This window comes from Gopherus flavomarginatus, chromosome 9 (genome assembly GCF_025201925.1).
Source record: "Gopherus flavomarginatus isolate rGopFla2 chromosome 9, rGopFla2.mat.asm, whole genome shotgun sequence".
In the NCBI taxonomy this organism is placed as follows: domain Eukaryota; kingdom Metazoa; phylum Chordata; order Testudines; family Testudinidae; genus Gopherus; species Gopherus flavomarginatus.
In genome coordinates this window covers 24,527,312-24,549,288 of record NC_066625.1, presented here as the reverse complement: position 1 = coordinate 24,549,288, position 21,977 = coordinate 24,527,312, and the positions used below count along the sequence as shown (strand labels likewise).

The window sequence follows — 21,977 nt, the reverse complement described above, 5'->3', positions numbered from 1 at the left end:
TCTAGCTTGCTTGCTAGCATATATATACTGCCCCTGGAAATTTCCACCACATGCATCTGAAGAAGTGGGTATTCACCCACGAAAGCTCATGCTCCAAAACGTCTGTTAGTCTATAAGGTGCCACAGGATTCTTTGCTGCTTTTACAGAGTTTAGGGGAGATCTCTGGACACTTTGGCTGAAAAAGGCTAAGGTTATTTTTGCAAAGATTACATTTTCCAGTCCAATTGACTTTCTCCACTCAATTCCATTGTTTCCCACTAGAAAACATTTTCCAATTCAGCCACTTCTTCAATGAACTCTTTAAGGAACTTGCATTCATATAAATTTGAACTATCTGCCCCCAGCACAGCAAATGGAACAGCTCTCAGCATAGTTCAGGGAATAGGTGAGCACAGCTTGTTGAACATCTTCCATTGTACACATTACTTTGGTATACATTTTCTCCCTTGTTAAAATGTAGTGTCTATTTCTGGAGTGCAGATTGTATAATGTATATATGTAAAATAATCTGGTGAGCCCAGAAACAAATGTTGTGTAAGAATGCATCTATACTTTATGAATGGCTTTGAACCATCAATGGGTTATTTAACATATGCCTCACGAGTGATGATAAAGATATTGTCCTTTAGTTTCGCTATCACTACATTACTATGTGTGGATACATTAAATCTTTATGAAGGGTTAGAGAGGTTTAAAAAACTAGCCTGATTTTCAACAAATATAAAAGATATTCTAGAAGGAAGAAGTCACTTAAAAGGTGTTAAACTTTCATAATACAGTATACGCAAAAATGGTATTGCATTCCTCACTGATTACATTAAACATATGTTGGTGTCTGATACAATATTAACAAGTGTAATAATATTAACATACAATTAATTATATGTCACCACTATGGCATTGTGAACAATGAACTACAAGTGTTTTCATTATTATGTTGTTTTGTAATGAAGGGATAAAAGAGATACTATACAGCCCTGAGTAATGACCATTAAGGGGCAAATGCAAACTTACATACGTATTAGACTTCAAGATAAATAATGAGGTCCATAGCTTGACAGATTTAAGATCCATATATTGATATCTAAAAATATTTATTCTAGGTTATGCAGCTTATTTTTGACTGCACAATGAAACTGCAGAATTTTTTAGTAACTGAGTTTGTAACTGTAAGTGCTCATGAAATATAATGAAAGCATTTGTACACCAGCATTAACCAATATCCATATGTCTTCCTTTTGATACATAACAGTTTGGGCCTATATTTTCCACATTTATCTTTATGAGATTAGAATGAACATAACATTTTTGTGCTAACACAGTTTTTTATTTCATTTTAGGGTCCTGAGTTTTTTTCTTTTTAATTATTTTGACTGTTTGAATACAAATATGAAACTAAAATGTAGCTTTGAAAGGCTAACTCTATTCATTTACAAGCCTGTATTTAGTTACAGTGCAAATGAGCTCTTAACTTTTTTTTGGCTGCCAAACTACATGCATACCATATTGCTTATCCAGTATTAGAAAACCATTAAACATTCCTGATGACAGAAATACATTGAGTGATGCTCAGTAATAGAATTTAGCATAACTAAAATAGTAAAATAATCAATACACAAAATAGCATAGTTGCCAACATAACTTGGGGTTAGTGCCAACTCAGTGGGTGCTCTGGGGCTCAAGCACCTATGGAAAAAAAAATAGGGGGTGCTCAGCACCCACAAGCCACAGCTGCCAACAGGCATTTGGGGGAGGGTGGAGTCGGGATGGAGCACTCCCTGTGAAAAATAAAAGTTAGTGCCTATGTATCTTGGGGCTCTTCAATTCAACCTCCATTTATATAAATGGCTTCCCCCCACTTTTCAACAAACCCAGGATACATCTGAAAAGATGTCATCTCATCTTCCCTATTCAAGTACTGAGGGTACACTGTGGGTTTTGCATATTATCATTTAGCATAGTACTGTTTAAGAATACACTCTTTGCCTCTAAGATGGTGGCAACTATGTTTCTGTATAGATAAAGTGTAAATGGAAAACTTAAACGTCTGATTCAATACTTGGCATTTTCTTATACACACGTCTATTGCTGCAGGAATTTAAAACTCTTGGAGTTGAGCACACACTATTCTTCTTTGCAACATAAGGCATAACATGCTCTGAAAGGTACATATCATTATGGACCCGGCCATCTCGGGAACTGTATGAAGCTGTGGACTTTATGGATGACCTTGAATAATCATCATTTCTTGCTTTTGCTGCTAATGATTGTTTGTAAAGCTCAGCAGGACTTCGCCCAAAAACTAAGTGCTGGTCATCACGATAGGAGTGCAGAAAAGGGTTATCTGCAGAGTGACCAGGATACAGGGATTTGCTCCGCTTACTGTCCTCTAGAGTTTGCATTACAAGTGAGCTCTTGTTACTCAACAGTTTGCTTGGGGGGGCATGAAATGTGTTTGCATATGAGCTGCTGTCTAGAAACCTCTCTTTCTCTTTCAGGCTTATGCTGCGAGCAGGTCTTCCAATATCTATGTCCCTGCACTTATCGAGGATGTTGTCAAAAGACTGTTGCTTGCTGATCCTCAGTTTATCCTTTTTCTGATGCTGGATTGCATCATTCTGAACCCAGTCATGTTCATACATTTCTTCAGGATGCTCCGAGTTGGCTGCTTCCTGCAATATTTGATCTTCATCAATATCATATAGGTTCCCCATCCGCAAGCAAGCATCACATTTGTAGGGAGACCTGCTTGAATAATGGCCTGTGTAACTGGGCAGATTGGAAAGACAGCTCCTGCAATGGGTGGAATTCTGTCTGTATCTATCATTCACCTCAACCAAGGAAGCATTTTTCTCTTTTAAGCTGTAGTGGTTTGAATAAAGTTTGTATTGGTCATTATCTGGAAGACTGTCTTCACTATGAAAAGGAGTCCTGTTACCATGTTCTGCTTTCCTGTAGTTGTCATTGTGATCTTGGTAAACAGCAGGGAATTCAATAGTCTCTGGAAGGACAATATTTTCAATATACTGGGGTGGGTTCAGGTGGAGACCTGGCTGCTTGTCAGCATCGATTGTGTAAATTTTATCCCGAGAAGTGCTTTGTTTGGCTTTCAGGTATGTCAGCTCCACATCACTACAGTCCTTTGGGTATTTTGACACCACTGATCTTTTTTTAACATTGTCCTTGGTTTTGTGGCGTTTATTATTGTTTTCGGGTTCCATATGGCAAGTGGTTCTGCTTGAGGTCTCTGATACATCCGAATGGACAATCTCTTCAGGAAGGTATCTCTGGCCCTTCACAGAATGCTGCCTATTTTCTTCTGAACCATTTTCTCTCTGTGAACCTTGGCTCTGACGATTCGATTCTTGACGTAAAGATTCCACAGATTTCTTCCAAAGCTGCCTGGGTCTGGAGTTTAATTTTGCTTCTGCTGTAACAGCAACTTCCACTGTATTTGGATTTGTTTCATTTAGTGTGAGAGGATGCTGACCTTGAAAAACATAGTTGTTAAGATTGTCTTTATGTCGGTTGCTGACAAATGTTTGCAGTTCACTCACATTGTCACCAAAAAGGTTGTCCTTTGGCTGAAAGGATCTGTTTTCAGAGAATATCAAATTCCCCTTATCCATGACCATGTCCATAATTAGCGAACCCCTTTGAATAAAATCACCTGTTCTTTTGGGGGAATTAATTCTTGAAAGATTAATATTGGTCATATTTTTGGCTGTTCGTAGTAGTTTTAACATGTTGGTTTGGGAGCTGGTCAAAGTAAAGTCAGGCGATTTCTTCTTTTCCTCAGTGTGCACTCCATGAATACAGCTATAAATACCCTGTAATAAGAGTAACATAAAACAAATTATATCGCCAACTGGAAACTTTAAACACTGCAATTTTACGTATTTCATTATTAGCAATACAATTAAATTGGACATCACTTATTTAATGAGCACAAAGAGCAGAAGGGCATGCCTTCCTCCTGCAGCACATTTCTAGAATCATACATAAACCAGTGATGTAACATATTTCTTTATTTCATCTATGTAACAGTAAAAGAAAAGCATTGCTAAAATCAAACGAAACATTTTCCCCAAATTGTATCATTCTTTGGGACCATAGGCCTTAGGCATTAAAAAGGAGAATGTTATACTTTTATACTGTTGGCACTAGATTAAAAAAAAGAGTTTTCTGCCTCCAGCCATATGCAAGCCACCAGCTGCTCCTAACCTGATGGGCATGTCAAGAAGGTTTCCTGGTGGGAAGATGAAGGCAGGACAAACAAGGACTTGAGCCCATCATAAATTCTGACTCCTCTCTTTTTCTAGCACCCTCCTTCTTGCCACAGCAACTCCTGTCCATTCGAGATCCTAGGAAAATCATTACACTTTGGCCTGACTGCTACCCTCACAAACACTGAGCAGTACTTAGCTCCATAAGTGATCCTATATAAATCAATGGAACTACTTACTTAGCAGAGTAATACTTAATTTAAGTATGTCAGGAACAGGCATTTCACAATAGTCAGTTTACAAAGGGCTAATATATAGTGCAACATCAGCAGTGAGTCTGAATTCTAGTGGCCATGGCTTCCCTGGTGAAAACATTGAAGATTTCTTATAGTCTTCTTGACTACTATTCTTTACTTCCTGCTGGGTAATTGATGTGACAGCTAGGTAAATAGGTGCCATACTCATGGGTAGAGGGGCACCACTTGGTGTTACAAGGGTTATGCCTACAAGATCTCGACAATTGTAACAATGACAACAAAGAGAAATGTTATTTTCTGATGTCCACAGGCAACTGAAACATTAAGTTCAATAAAACATTTCTGTAAATTAAATTCAGTAAAGATCTGCAAATCCTAAGCAGCCAAAATAAAAAAAGGCAGCCATTTGTCTCAATAAAGACAAATGCAAGGTGCTCCGCATAGGAAGGAACAATCAGCTTCACACATACAGAATGCGAAGAGACTGTCTAGGAAGGAGTATGGCAGAAAGGGATCTAGGGGTTACAGTGGACCACAAGTTAAATATGAGTCAGTGTGATGCTGTTGCAAAAAAACCAAACATGATTCTGGGATGCATTAACAGGTGTGTTGTGAGCAAGACACAAGAAGACATTCTTCCACTCTACTCTACACTGGTTAGGCCTCAACTGGAGTATTGTGTCCAGTTCTGGGCACCACATTTCAAGAAAGATGTGGAGAAATTGGAGAGGGTCCAGAGAAGAGCAACAAGAATGATTAAAGGTCTAAAGAACATGACCTATGAAGTAAGGCTGAAAGAACTGGGTTAGTTTAGTTTGGAAAAGAGAAGACTGAGAGGGGATGTGATAGCAGTTTTCAGGTATCTAAAAGGGTGTCATAAGGAGGAGGGAGAAAACTCATTCATCCCTAGCCTCTAAGGATAGAGCAAGAAGCAATGGGCTTAAACTGCAGCAAGGGAGGTTTACGCTGAACATTAGGAAAAAGTTCCTAACTGTCAGGATCGTTAAACACTGGAATACATTGCCTAGGGAGGTTGTGGAATCTCCATCTCTGGAGATATTTAAGAGTAGGTTAGATAAATGTCTGTCTGCGATGGTCTAGACAGTATTTGGTCCTGCCATGAGGGCAGGGGACTGGACTCGATGACCTCTCAAAGTCCCTTCCAGTCCTAGAATCTATGAAAACTGAATGTAAATATAATATAAATGCATTTTATGTATGATACCTTTATACTGTTGTTTTTTAATTTACTGCTTATTATCAGCAAAGGGAGTAATTATGAACATAGCATAATTACAATGCACATAATGCATATTAGCTGTTTTTCCCCCCAATATTCTTGTTAGCATAAAAAAGTTCTCATTTTTGCTTACTCCTGTTTCAGCCTGTTAGCTGTGCAATAGCAATAGAATGCCCTAGTTCATGAAGAAGGCCTCACAGACTGCTGACAAATGCTAAATTGAACCATAAAGTTGATGCTAAATAAATAGGCCAATAAAGGATTTGGGTATGACTTAGTTTAAATACAAAATCCAAGCAAAGTTCTAGAAGTTGGGTAGCATGTTAAGATGTATGGATTGTATTGCTAGAATGACTTTTGAAATCCTAACCTCCTTATTCATTGGTCAGACAAATGTCCCAACAAAGTGAATGGGTCAAATGCCCAGGTCAGTCAATAATGTTTTATTCACTCCTTACTGGGGAAAAACTCTCATATTGCAGCGGGTATTTTGCCTGAGCAAAACATGAGCAATAGCAATAGAATTGAGCCATAGTAACATCCATACAAAGCAAAGATGAATGGTCTTGCTCTTTTGCAACTTACCTGTTTATAGTGTCTTTTGGGTTTATGGTTCTTTTCTTACTTGTTTAAAAGTCCCTACCCATCATTCTCTTCTCCTTCTCTTTTGACAAGGTATTCTCTTCTGTTAACTACAGAGAATACCTAGCCATCAGTGGGGAAATCACAGAATTTCAGTGAGGACCCAGAAGACTGAATGCTCATCTGAAATACCTGCACCTGTTGGTATACAAAACTAGCCTACAATTGAGCAAGAACCGGCATTTGCTTGAAAATTATTCTATTTTCCCACTTCCAGTCAAATGGAAAAAGTCAGCCCACATGGTATTTCAGCTCTGTTGTTTCCTGTCCCAGTCAGAATTAGTGTGGTGTATTGCAAACATGAAAAAATAAAATATTCTAAAATGTTAAATTAACCTTCTGAAATTGGATTTGGTTTCAGTTTTGGAGTGAAGATTGAAGTCCGTTCTTTTAATTTAAATGTGTTTACCCATCTGTAGCAGGATTCTACTAAATTTTAAGTCCTCCTTTAGGATGAATTAGCTGTGAATTTGTTTGTGAAAGGAGTAGCTTTTTCAAAGTAGTTGGGAAACTTTCAAATATAAATAAAGGAAAATAACAGGCAGATTTACAATATGCTGTAAAACAGAGCAGTTCTTTGGTTGCAAAAACATAAGACCTTTGTTACAGGATTACACTAACATTTCAAGGGAATGTAGTAAGCCTGTCTTCTGAACACGACAGAAAAATATTGAAATGAATAGGAGAGATAGCAGGCTTCCTAGAAAGCATTTGTATTAACTAGGATAAGAAAACCCTGAATGAACATCAGTAACTCCTTGCAGACACGACAGACTCATCAAAGGGAAGTATGACTGGCTTGGAGTCCCCTTGGATTCTGAAGATGTTTGCAAAATATTATTAATGCAATAGTTTCATGAAGCAAATGAAATCACTGGAGCCCTTCCCCCCATCAAAAAATAAATCATTATTGCTGTGTCACAGCAAAAATCTCCTCTTTCACTCACAGATGACATGAATGGAACATTATAGCCATAACAAACCTATAATACCAAGGAAATACAACTGAAGATGAAATGTGCCAATTCCCCTTTAAAGCGCGTAAGTTTTGCCAAGTAAATAATAACTTTTCTTTTTAGCTACTCTCACTTTTGTGAATCTCAGCCTTAAAATGCCCACACCACTGAGTTTGGTGCTAACACTCATAGGCCACAACTGTAAGCTTTCTACGCAGGGTATCACAGGGCAAAATCCCTTACTAACAGAATAGGACACAACATTTACTCTATGCTACTTCTTTTAGCTGCAGGCCCAATAGAGTTTGGCTTTACTCTAGGGAGTAGCCTCAACATGTTTTGGGGCAATTAGGCATATTGCCATGGTTTTCTATTCACTTTGGCTACATTAAAAAAATTGCAGTCTGTCAGCTATTTAATGTTTGATGCATAAAAAAACACTCGTTTGTCAAAAAAAGTATGACTAAACACATTTCCTGCTTTTACTTCTACAATCATTTATTTGGATGTAAAAATTCACTTTTTAATTGGTAGAATTATCTTTAGAAATTGACCTAATCTCTAACCATATAAATAAATTCCACTTTCGTGTGTCTAATCTGGGTTTATTGAAGGAATCTAATTAATTAGGAAAAGGTAGCTGAGAAATACCTTCTATACTATATAACTCTTAGAACCCCACAAGTTCTATGAAATGCACAGGACTGAGCGTTAATATTTATCATCTGATTAAAGCAGGTTTTTTTAAATTGCTTCATTCCAATGATTAGGCCAATTCCTGTTAACGAGTAAATCTTGAATTTCTCCATTAAACCTTTTCCTAATGAAGAATCAGTAGCCTGTGATTTCTGTATTTGCTTATTGACTATCCTGACATGTGCTAGTCCACCAGACAGCTTGCAGTCACAGCGATCAAATGAAAAAACAAAACAAAACATCCCTAGGAGTGCATATGAAATGCTCCTATGATAGAAGCCCAGTGGAACATCTTAACAAAGTTTTAAAAATGTTTCAGATATTCAGCAAGGGGATAAAATGAGAGAAAATATGCCTGCCTCACAGGATGTTGATTAGTGGTATTAAGAAATTAGTTTTTATATTAAGTACTGGATAAAAGATGTTTATGATATTTATACTAACCCTACTGATTGAGAACAACAGTCCTGGTCTATCTGTGCAGACCCCAGTGAAGCAGAATCTGAGTTTCCAGTAAAACAAATGTTCCCAGACAAAGGTTATTAGGCTGAGTGCCATAGCTGCTGCGAGCATGTAAAATACGCCTGCCATGTTGTCAATATCCAGCTGGCTGCTCATGACTTCATTCTTCTCATTATGACAAATACCAGTCAACCACAGTGTTTCCAATTCTTCCATCTCTCCTGGAGAAAACAAGAAATCATACAGTTAGGATCTGAAAACCATCATTCATAGTATATTGCAAAAATGAAAATCTAGGACATAGAGTAATTCCATCTTTAAAAATACAGCACTCTGTAATATCTCATTTATAAAATGAATCTATTCTTATCTGCTAATTTAGGACTACATTACTTTAATAGATTTCAGGTCAGAGTACCTCGGGTTGTGACTTCATCAGATTTTACATGTTAGCTAGACTTGATTAACCCTTTCTATCTCGGGTTTTCCGGAAGAGGAGAGAAACATCTGAATGTGACACAGTCTTCAAAAACAGACATTCTGTGTTTCATATATTATCTCTCTTTCTGTGGAAACAGACTTTCAACTATTGAGCTCTTGGACATCTGACAGAGTCTCCCTATCCTGTTTTATTTCTTGGTATTTTTAACTTCCATTGTCACTTGTTCAAATAAGTAGAGTTTTAAAAATAGATATCTCTAGCCACGTGTTTTGTTTCTTTGCCATGTCTGTATCTAGTGGAGGATTGTACTCTATAGAACTAGTCAAAAGGAATGTAATCTAGTGGGCAGAAACAGCACTGGAATGCAGGCTTCCTGGCTTCTATTTCCGAGTCTGCCACAACCTTGTCATGGGATGTCAAGCAATTTCACTACTCAGTCATACCAGCAAAACAGATATACCATCTCCCATAGCTGGGTGGTTCTTAGGCTCAAGTGTTTGCAGTTTACAGGTCTTTGAGTTCCTCATCATTACTGTCATCACAATATACACAATGTACAGTTAGTGCAGAACAGTCTGACTTTGTTGGGCAACTTGTTATTCAAAATATACAAACCTAAGTACACTCATCCAAACAAATAAAAGTGTTATACGGTCTAGAACTCTGAATGGAGCTCTTCCAGAAATGTATAAAAAATGATTTAAATTATGTTGTACTTTGTGCAGGGACAAGAATTCAGGTTCTTATAGCATTCAATTCTCCCACCATCATCTCCTCAGTTCTTCTCTCTCTAGAATATTACCTTATTTGGTGAGAAAAAAATCACTTAAAAAACATCTTTGGGGCAATCCATGCTCCCCACCTCCCATTTTTTTCTTCTCTCTGGTGTAATCACCACATGGACCAAAGCAAAAGACTAGTGACGCTCAGTATGAGACTCAGATATATTTCAGGATCTCCCTTCTCTTACTTTTCAGCATGCCAGAGGCAAGTCAGCAGCAGTGAGGTTTTCACAGAAAAGCTACTGACTAACTTGTCACACTATTCCAGGATTTTAAGAAGGGGCTAAGCTTGCAGGACAAAGGGCAATGACCTCATAACATTGCTCAGAGTCTGAAATGCTGGCAAAGTGTTCATTGCAACTGTTTCTCTCTAAACTCATTATTTATGTTCCCTGAACAGCAGAAATAGTTTCTATCCCTTTTCAACCCCACGTTTTGCTTAGATTTGTCTGCAAGCACATGGGAGAACTAATGAAATTGCTTCTGGAAAGGTTTTTATATTGTACAATGTGACTACTCTTGAAACATCCTCTACGGAAGCATTACATGCAAAATGTATTTTGATTCTAAGCCCTTTACCTTTTCTTCAATAAGAGAGACTTCCCAGAGATATGCAGCGGCATAATTCTAATTTCTTTTGTAATGACATGAGTTGTCTGCTTCTGGCAATAATGATCAAGAATGAAATGGGACCTACAGAGAAGTATCGTGTTAGCTAGCTTCAACTACTTCACAATTTAGTACACAATATATTATGTTTGTGCAGATTTCCTAATCTACCCCTCCCTTGCCAATGAGTTCTGTAACATAGAAGGTGGGATCTTCCTGGTCTGAGAAACACCAGAAGGTGCTTCAAGCCTTGTAATCAAGAAGAGGGTTGGTGTGAGCTGCAAAGAACATGCATCTGATGAAGTGGGTATTCACCCACGAAAGCTCATGCTCCAAAACGTCTGTTAATCTATAAGGTGCCACAGGATTTTTTGCTGCATTTACATCTTAGTTACCCACATATCAAACTGGAACGCCACTGAGCTGGCATGTAAGAATAATTCACAGCATATAGAGTCCAAGGGCAGACAGACAAGTTGATGGCCACAAATAACTGGACTATGAGGGCTAGAGTAGAGACAAGTGGGAATTAAACACCAGGGCAGAAGAGAAAGGTTCTGTACATACTTCAGTGATGAGCATTTTACAAGTTCCTAAGTCAGAGGAACCAGTTGTGGCTTCTTAGGGTATGTCTACACTGCAATCATGGATCGTGATGACAGCTTGCATAGACCTCTCCAAGCTATTGTTAATCTACCTAACTCAGGTACCAGAGCAGTGAAGTTGCAGTGGCGTGCGTTTCAGCACAGGCTACCCGTCTGAGTAATTGTCCTTGGTTCTGGGCAGGCTTGTACAGTACCCGAGTGAGCTAGCCCTGATTGCAGTGTAAACATACCCTTAGTTGAGTTTTACACTTAAAGCAGAGATTCAGCCTCTATGCATGAAGAATAGTGTATCCTCATGAAAATAACAGTGCTTACTCTTCAAGATCTCAGAACAACACCATGAGGAAAAACAGTTCTAAATTGTCTTTAAAAATCATATTTTAAGTGGGACAATAAACTCTAAAATTCATTCATCACAATTATACAGCATATTGCCTGTGCTCAGGGTGCTTACATGCACTCCCTTACCTTAAAATTTTGGATTACTATTCTTTGGTTTGTATCCTAACAACATTAGAGCCTCAATGAGATGTTGCTTTGCCTCCTCATTTATAGTCCTCCCTAAGATCTCCCAATAAAACATACAAAGACTCAAGAAAAGAAAAATGAAAGTCCAGAGAAAGTGTAATATTGCCTGCATGTGTGTTACCATCCAAGCTTCTGACAATCAGCCAGCACTGCTTTCCACGGTAAAATCCACATCTCCCAAGACTGTCAGCTGTCAGCTCAGTTTGGCTGCTGTGCTCTTTCACAATTCACAACAAATTTCCTGGAGTGATTTAACTCTCTTTTTTATTACTGTGTATTTTGCATTTCCTTTCCTTCGGCGTATACACCTAAAATAACTAGTGATAAGCCAATAACCTTTCGAAAAAAATGACAGCACAGAAACAACCCAGGCTTTTTTAAACTGAGCTATGACTGTGCCCTAGCAACTTACAAGGAACAAAGTGTTTTGCAATGGTGCAAGCAGGGCCGTTGTAATAAACCTCTCCTTATACCTGGTTAAGAGTGCAATCACTTCCAGCAGACACCTAATATATACACTCCACAACAATTTACCTCATTTTGAAATTATATAGGGCACACGCTTTGGAATTTTGTTAAACGCTAAGTTGACATACAAATGAAAGGACATTGTTAGACTGAGTATAGATCAGACTGCTACAAGTCAGGGTTTAGCTTAATATATATTATGTTTATATTATTTAGATGTGTGTGGTTTGTTTGATTCGTTCACATAGATTTATTTGGTATATTAAGCACTTCAATTTGTTAGTCAATTACGATCAAGTTCCAGTAAAGTTTTGTACAAGCTCAGCCTTACAATTTTATATTCATTGACAACTATCTCATCACAATTTATTGTGCAATTTTATGCCAATTACTTTCATCTGTGCAAGGTACTGTGAGGACACATGTCATTTAATGTTTTCCCATTTATCAACATTTGCAATTTATGTATGTTAATATATAGAGAGACGAGCCAAGCCATAATTCTGGAATCCAGATTTCAAATACCCTAAATTTTGGATCACAGGGGTTGGGTTAGGTCATTATGGAGAGAGAAACTATTTGCAACACTAAGGTGAGTTTGAATTCAAAACACTGACTTTGGGGGTGGTCCCAATTTTGGTTCAGGATAAAGATACTGTCTTTTCGGATCCTTCAGTACCCTGAGCTGGAAGTGGCCATGGGTAATGAACAGTCTTGGCATATGCATGTAACTACAGGTAAAGAATTAGAAGTGTCCATATGTTCTCCCTGTGTACATAGGTCTGGTTAGTCGGCTAAAGCTGATAGTGCAGAGGTCCCCAAACTGTGGGGTGTGCCCCCCCCAGCATGTGCTGAGGAATGTTCAGGAGGCCCAGATCAGCCCCCACAGGATATGGGGAGGGAGTGCTAGACTGCTCCACTCCTGGCCCCGGCCCCATGACCCTGACCTAGGCTCGGCTCCCAGCCTCTCCCCACCCCCAGCTGTAGCCCCCTTGCTCCAGACCATGTCCCCTGCTCCCAGAGCCATGGCCCTACTCCCGACCCTGGCTCCAGGGAGGAGGGAGCCCCTGATAAGGGTGTGGGGGGCACGAGGTAACAAGTTTGGGGAGAACTGTGATAGTATAGCATCAGGAGGTTCTTGGAAACCTGTGAAAGTAAACTCAATGTACTGTATATAAAAAACCCCCAGGCATCTGGGAAGTCTGGCATCAATGCAGTTGGAGCCTGAACCACAGTCTGCTGATTGGTCTCAAGTTACTTATAATTTATAATTCAATTTTTTTAAGGTTTTTTGTTTTAATATCAGAAACTTGTCAGCAGGAATGACCACACTGCTATTGATTTACTCTTCATACACCATATGTAGATAGGATTAAAAGGCTTATGGACTAGTAAAAGTTTCAGCATCAAAGAACATGATGAAAAAGAACAGGACTAGAAAATAAAACAGCTCTGAACAGATTTACAAAAAGGATAACAGTAATATTTTTTTTCAACTTTAACAGACTCACTGCATGTCTATTTGGTAAAAATTACAAATAAATAGAAAGTCACTGCAGTAGGTGGTATGTTAATTTCTACCCTTCTCTATTTATAGAAACCTGACTCACCCATAGAAGAGAATAGTGCAAGTAGATATTTTTAAAGGCCCAAAACTTACAGCTGCTGAACATCTGCAGCTCCCAGTGAAGTCAGAATAAGGTCCAAAGAGCTAGATTGTGATCTCAGTTACCTCAGTGCATAAGAGGAATAACGTCAATGATTTCAATGGAGTTATTCTTGGTTTGTACTGGTTTTACTGGGAGCAAAATCTAACACAAAGTAATTACCCATAAGAACCATTTCAGGCAAAGCTGCCAAACCAACAGTCATAGGAGGCCATGCAGATCTCACTGTATCAGACATAGGAGTAAATACTAGCATGACATTTACTGCTTATATTTTAGTGCCACATGGTGTGGCATGTGAGCTGCTTGATCCTGACTGAACTCTCGAAAACAGCTTGAGTTCCCTTGTGATTCACTGTCTCTTTTATTATGGCCCTGAATGGGCACATCACAGGTTCCTCAACATCTGTTTCTCTTATGCGTGAACTACCTTGACAGTGAACTAGAAATACAAGGGAAATCCTCTTAGTGCTTATAAGACAGGGTTCTCTTCTGTGTTAGATTTATCAGCAAGCCATTCAGTACCTCTCATTTCAGTTTTTAAAAGTTCTCATGACACTTGGTTCCCTGGATCATGAGACGGTCACTCTGCCATGAGTTGGGTGGCACTGCTAACCTCATTCTAATGATGCCAGCTTTGTATTAAATAGTGAAACACTACCTGTCTCACCAGCACTTTGAACCTATTTGTGGTGTATCATGGGCACAGGCTGAACTGCACTTTGGACCCCTTTTAGTTCCTCTCAAGTGAACCCCTATGGGAATAAGCCTTGTTACCGGCACATCTCTCAGGGCAGAACTATGTCATTCAACCACTCTGGGTCTGATCTCCTCTCACGTGTCAACAGGATTTGGCACCTGTGAGCCCTTTCACCCTGGGGACTTGTGACAGTGGCTGACTCAAACACAGTTTCTTCAAAACGTGCCATTTGCTCTGAAGGTTCAAAGCTTGCAGAGCAAAGGGTAAAATAACAAAGATCTATATACATATTTCCCATCACCCAACCATTAACCTTTGCCTACAAGCTTTACCACATTTCACCTAATGCAGGTACCTCCATCTCTGGGTTGAGAGAAGCTATCTGCTCTGATGCAGCCTCTCTCTCTGTGTCCACGAATGTCTGTCAGTTCTCACTGACATGCCATGGGTATCCCATGGCAACTCACTCAACTACTTCCCTTTTCTGGGATGCTCCAATGGTCCTTTGGATTCTAGGCTCAGCCCTGGGAAGAGTAAACCATTCTAGCCTGGAAGAAGCCAAGGATATAGCCTCTTCCCAACTGATGATCAAACATGGTTATCCCAGCCCCTCTGACACTATTTACCACAGGTATCATTGTTTTATTTCCTCTTGATTCCCCCTTGACAGCATCCTTTGTTTCAACTCTGGATATTCAAGTAGGATACTACCATATAGATAAATGCAGATGCATATGATAGTCATCAAAAACTAATACACTACTTGCTCATTTTCCTCACAATTTGTATATAAAAATAATGATAAAATCCTTGGCTTTTTTCAATAAGAAAAGAAGTTACAACATTTTAGTAAATGTATGGTGCTTTCCTTAACCTTATTTAAAACAGTTCCTCAATAACAGCCCAAACTGCTCCCTAGTTAAAAGCAGGTTGGAAATAGGTAAGCCCAAGCTTTAGTAATTCCATCTGAGACCAAAAAGAAAGGCATTAAAACTTCCATTACTAATCGTTTGTACAAAAATTAGCTTCCAAACTGGTCATACTATTCCATTCAGAGAAAGGAATGTTCTGCTGATTTATTGATGTTTGAGTACTTCCTGGGCATCTTCTTCCTGGGAGGGGAATGGGATGAGAAAAAGGAAGAATGCTTGGTACCTTGTCTTGGCTTTCTTCTTCTGCCCACCCCTGCCATCTGTAGGAAGCCCTGCTCCTATGTTTTTAACCTGCTCGGTAGCTATTGAATGATTCTGTCAGGAAAGGATATGTGGGAATCCTTTAGCTGTGTCTATGCACTTATGTACAGCAGTCCAGAATGGTGGCTGGGGTTTTAATGCCCCTTTTCCTCCAAAAGCGTAGCATGTGCCTAAGTAGTACAACCAAATCACTCACTGCAGAGAACTGTAACAAACATGGGTAGGAAAGCTGAAACAGCTGAGAGTAGGGACGAAAAGTGAGGGAAGGGGCCCACAGACAGTTATCAGAGGAAAAGAACAGCTGATGGAATTATTTCATCAGATGAGAAACACATGTCAAGATGCCATCAAAATACCCATCAGTAAGAAATAAGGGTATGCAAAACATACAGTAAAATAAATGAGGCCGTGATCAACTAGGGATTAACCAAAAGAAAAAGAGAAACAATTATGATTGTGTAAAATGGCCTTATGAAGTATTAAACGTATATTGTTATTTCTATTGTGTTAGTGCTCCAAGGCTCAAGTCAGGATCAAAGCCCCATTGTGAAAGGTTTCATAGAAACAAATGCTGTAGGCAAACCCTGTCTCTGCCCTAAAGCCCTTGCAATTTAATTTCAGAAAAGACCCAATGAGAGTCTGAAAATGGACCAGAGTAAGACAGTCAAGTAGTTTTATTTTCCTCACAGCTAGACTTATGTTCATTTTAGTCATCTTTCATAAAGACTATTAAACTTCCATTAGTTAAACTAGCACAGTACTCAGCTAAGACATTTTATAGTTGTCCCACTTATTTTGATTACAAAAAGTAGAAAGCAGTTTCATTCTGAAGCACCACCAGGTATTGCCCAGCATAGCTGAGCTGCTTTGCATGAGCACTAGACAATTTCTACTCATTGGGATGTTTTCTGAGAACTAGGGTGTGTATTCTGTATCACTTAAGTGTATCCTAGGTTCAAAAATGATTAGTAATAAAATCATATCAGAACGTTGGCCAGATATCTCTACACTAGATTATTTAATCTTTGTAAAACCTTTTATTTATGATTTTTCACCACAGAGTATTAGCCATGAGCTGGAAACTAAATCTGACAACTGAATTCCCTCCACAAACTTCACTGAAGAGGCTGGATTCAAACTCTTGCAGTTAAACCCACCCCTAAGATTTTGGGTTTGTGTCAGACACAGACTGGTAATACTTACTTTCCAAGGTGAATTTGGATGCAGCCCAAGTCATTGGAAAGCTCACAAGAACAGATCTTGTAAAATTTCAACCATTTGGGACCAAAATCGTATTGAAAAGAAGACAAGATTTTAGCACAAGACAATATTTTAGAACTTTAAAACCTAAATCAGAAATTGTTGCCTAAAATCTGAACCTCAAATTCTAAGCTCTGTATCTCAGCCCCCCATGTGGTCCATTCCCCATGTGTATAACAATATCATGGGAAACTACTGAGGCTACTGATCAAAGAAATATAGAAGACAAAAAAGACTAATAAAACCACATTTTCCACAGATACAGTAAAATGCATAAGTGATAGAACTGATTAACTGGAATCTCTACCTTTGCTGGCTCAAATTTTCCTGTCCTGGTCAAAGGTGATTTTTTAGAAACATACTGATTTATTTTAACGGTTAGTGGTGAAATAGCTAGGTGTGGGTACAAAAGTGAAAGTCAGCAGGGGAAAAGTCCTGATTGATAAGTGCTTTTAGAAAATCACCATTTGCCTATCCACAATGCACATGGCCTAGGTTTACAAGTGCTTATTGGCAATGATAGAAAGGATAAAGTCTGCATTGTGAATGTTCCTTGAATGCAACATTTTGAAATAAGCATTGAATGAGGGCTATGGAGCCCTGCCTCACTTATCCTAAGAAAATCTCAACAGAGAGCATACAAGCATGAACAATCTCTGTATCAGGAACTGGCTCACTTTCTTGCTCCTTGATGGAAATAAGATGGAACCGTCAATATTTTAAGTGGAAAGCCAAAATTCTCATCAAGAGTGGAGTCAAATAGAATTTTGAGACTAGTGTATAGATAATCTCCTTCTACTTTTTCTGAAACTGATCAACAGCAAATTAACCCAATTCAGTTTCAATCCAACATTTAAATCATCAAATTTTCATCGAAATGAGAGCTGAGCAAAATTTTTCACCTGAAACATTTTTAACCATGCAGCAACACTGAAACATTTTGCAAATTTGATTATATGAATCAAAACAAATTCTCATTTAAAGAATTCCTTCAATTTTATTTCAATTTTTTTAAAGCACTTGAAATTTAAATGAACTGTTTCATTTGATCCAAAATGAATCTTCCTGTTGCATTTTCATTTCACAAAAAGTTTCATTTTCAGATTGACCAAAACAATTTTTTTTAAATAACCAAAAATCAGTTATTTGCACAGCTTTACTCAAAACTATCAGATTTAGCCTCAGTTCTCATCAGTCTACTGGACACAGCAATCAGATGTGGCTTTTGTAGCACATGGAATTGCAGCTAGGGAAACTCCAGATTGAGGAACACCTTCATTAGGTGATGGAGGTGCTAACTGAAATGGTTGCCTATTTGGTTCTGAAGAATCCCAGAACTGAGACACAAGCTGTAGCTGCTGAAAGTTGAGTCTGAGAGTATCCTCCCTTCTTGAGTGCAGACACACTGCATCAACAAATTTGTATCATGAGCCCAGCTGAGGTCTATCCTTGAGGTGCCTCCTTTGGGCCATCACAGGATTAAATTAAGCCACTAAGGAAAAATAGTGGAGAAAAGAGACTGAGTTAAATCACAAAGGGATGTCAGTCTTAGAGCTCTTGCCACAGACAGCACTGGCAGAAGAATGTTTCTGCTTCCAGGCAGTGTGGTCCCACAAGAAAGCGTACTACACATGTCCCCAGGAACAATTTCATTCCTTAATTTTAATCCATATCATTACTCTTAAACATAAAGAAACAGGAAGTCAGTTTTATGTTCTCCTTACCCTTCTCTGTCTCTGTGGAATGGTGCCCAAAACTTCTGCAGGATATGCCAGCTCCTTACAGCGGGGAAAGAAGATATGGATATCTACACAGCAGCTAGAGTCAAGGGGTGGGCAAACTACGGCCTGCAGGCCGGATCCGGCCCATCAGCGCTTTGGATATGGCCCACAGGACTGACAGCTTCATGACACAGTGGGGCTAAGGCAGGCTCCCTGCCTGTCCTAGCCCTGCGCCCCTCCTGAAAGTGGCTGGCACCATGTCCCTGTGGCCCCTGTGGGAGGCACTGTCTCCTGCAGCTCCCATTGGCTGGGAACGGGGAACCGCGACCAATGGGAGCTTTGGGGGAGGTACCCTTCAGGCCAGGGCAGCACGGAGAGCCCTCTTCCCCCCTTCCCCGCACAGGGGGCCATAGGGATGTGGTGCCAGCTGCTTCTGGGAGTGGCGCAGGGCCAGGGCAGGAAGGGAGCCAGCCTTAGCCTCACTGGCGATGCTGCCACCCAAAGTAAGCAGTGCCAGGCTGGAGCCCTCACCTCCAACCCCTCCTGCACCCTGCATGCCAACCCGCTGCCCTGAGCCCCCTGCCGCACCCCACACCCCTCCTGCACCCAACCACCTGCCCTGATTTCCCCAAAACAAAAACCAAGAACTCACTATTCCATCCCTTATTTACATTACTAAATGCTGCAATGCAAGCATATGGGTCACACCGCAGCAGACCTACCCTGGGGAAGAAAAAGTCTGCAGTGGAGCGGAGGGCTAAGCCTCTTCCTTTCACCCAAAACCCTGCCCCCTGCAAGGTGGATTGTTGCTGGGGAAATAAAATTTGGAAAAATTAATTCCCTGCCTCCCACGCTGTTCCACTGCCTGTTCTGTAGCTGTCCCTATCTAAGCTCTTGGTGGGTCTGCATTATTTGTGTGAGTTTCCACAGGGCTACCAACTCCTTGACACCGAGGAGGTGCAAGTCTCAGCCAGATTGCAGCCAGCCTAGAAATCAAAACAAAACCTATTGTGGTGTACCCTAATCTCATTCTGAATGCTGCCTCATTTCTTTGCAGCACTGCTGGCTCTCTAACACTTTCAAATGCACCACCTGCCACAACAACTAACATCTTGCTTTGCCATGAACCTTCAATGGGGTGGTGAGGCAGAATGCTAAGCAAACAGTAGATGGCATGATAGGACTCAGGCAGGTTATTCACTACATTTGCCAGAGGAATGCACAGGTGATGCCTGTTTCCACTGATTTAATTCCATTCTCAGTGTTTTAGGAGATTGAGAATTTCTCTAGCTTCCCACACCTTTTGCAGCAAACACACACAAAATTCCCAGGATTTCCACATTGAAAACATTCACTTCAGAGACTCTGAATTCAGCTGTATAAACCCTTGAAATTAATGGGGTTGCACAGGATGTAATTTAAATATTTTAGAGTTCTGTTTTAGCTGTTAAACTTGGCAGAATCTTTGGTTCCAACACCTCCTCAGGGTCATCTAAGGGCCTGACCAATCCTCCCTGAACGAGGAGGCCACAGAGCAAGAGAAGCTAGAAACAGAAATGGGCTACTAATAAGAAGAATCTAAAGATTCTCAACCAAATTATGTTTCTAGAATGATCAGATAAAATATTAGAGACACAAGGTGGGTGAGGTAATATCGTTTATTGGACCAACTTCTGTTAGTAAGAAAGAGAAGTTCTCAAACTTACACAGAGCACTTCTTCAAGACATGAAGGTACATATTTAGTAACTTCAGGTCCTGAAGAAGTGCTCTGTGTAAGCTCAAAAGCTTCTCTCATACACATAGAAGTTGGTCCAATAAAAGATATTACTTCATCCACCTTGTCTCTCTAATATCCTGGGACCAACATGGTGGCAACAACACTGCATCGAGGTAAAATATGGTGTTTCCATTCCAGTCAGAAACCTCTAATTGGGGCATCACTGTCAATAGTCATTCATGCCTGTGCCCACAACAGTGGATTCATCCACTTACAGGTACTGTACAAACTATACACAATTTATAAAATGTAGAGGAAGATTCTGCCGAATTACTCCAGTTAGCACTTACTAGGTGAGTAGTTCCACTAAAATTAACGAAGCTATTTATGGAACAAGGGACTACTCACATTCCGAACAAGGGAGTCAGAAGCTAGCCCTGTATCAATGCTTGGTTCTTAGAACCCATAAGTATCAACTTAATCTAGTTACACAGCATGTACAATATGTTGTATGCAATACATTATACACACACAGTCTGCAACAACTGAATTTAAGAATTCTGAGTTTCTTTCCCCAGCACCCCCAAAATCATATGACATATATGTCATTTATGGATTAATGCTGACTTGTTAAAATCTAAAAAGAACAAAAGGACTGAGTAATAGCTATGAACTTATTGTGAGCTAACGACTAGAGTCTGCATGGCCCTGTTATTCAAGGATGAATAAGACCAGAACAGCTAAGCACAATTTCCAACATTACATTCTCACTCATCCTGTTCAGCTACACACACACCCCCACATATCCACTCACACTCTCTGGTCACATTTGTTCCACCCACTGCTTAAGGAGGACACTAAATATATAAACAGAAAATCACTGGGAACAGGGACGTGTTCTGCCTCAGCAGCATGCACTGTAAATATGTACTTTTAATCACAACACATTTTTTTCTGGCCCCTTAATGTACAGCATGAGTCACAATGTATTATAATTGAAATATCAGTTTGGAAGACTTATGCAAATACATACCAGAAAAAGAAGCAGGGGTCAGGTTAGGGCTTTTCTTCGAGAGATTTAATGAGAAGTCTTTTTTCTACAGTTGCATTTTCCCCGATGGGGTGGGAAACACATACACACACTCATGGAGATTCTCAGTTAATATATAAAGTTGCTCTAAAGCCCATGGAAAATTAACCAAAATTTGGAAGAATTTGTTAGCAGGGTAATGACTATGTGGAAATGTTTTCTCCCATTAGTTTGTTTCAAAGGCTACAGCTCTAAGGGTCAAAACCTTAACACTGCCATGTCAGCCAATCTTTAAAGAACAGTTGCTCTCCAGGAGGCCTCTTCCCAGATCCTCACTCAATTGATCTTTCTTAACACCAGCTAACATAGTAGCCTCCTCCCCTTCTCAAATGCCTGGAATACAGCTGAGGTTCCACCTAGGCAGCCCAGCTAGTAGTTCTCCAATCCATTTTCCACACACATCTTACGCCCAGTCACGCATCCTCTTCTCCAGCTCCTTCTCTACTGATACCCTCTATCTTCTGCCATTGTCTGCCTGTCTCTTCTTAACTGCCTTCCTATTCCCTCACATCTTATCAATTTCTGCCATTTTCTCTCTCTTCTCTCCTACTGTTCCTATCCTCACTTGTCCAGTGGCTCTCTGCTTCTTCTCTTTACAACATCCTCATGTTACCCATCACTCTAGCTGTCCTGACCCCCGTGCTGCTCTACGCATTTGTCCCTCAGCCAAGGAAATGCCTCCTCACAAATCTGCCAGCTGGCAGTGGTTCTGCT

At 39.8% G+C, this 21,977-nt stretch overlaps 1 protein-coding gene across 1 annotated transcript in view; it reads right to left on the bottom strand.

Moving 5' to 3' along the window:
- Positions 1–1,575: 1,575 nt before the first annotated feature.
- Positions 1,576–21,977, bottom strand: part of GRIN2A (glutamate ionotropic receptor NMDA type subunit 2A) — a 284,374-nt gene continuing 263,972 nt past the window's right edge. The window contains exons 13-14 of the mRNA XM_050966516.1: positions 8,463–8,701; positions 1,576–3,831 (exon numbers count right to left, since the gene is read on the bottom strand). Of these exons, the coding sequence (XP_050822473.1) occupies positions 2,041–3,831; positions 8,463–8,701 (2,030 nt within the window). The 3' untranslated portion in view covers positions 1,576–2,040. The remainder of the gene's footprint in view (positions 3,832–8,462; positions 8,702–21,977) is intronic.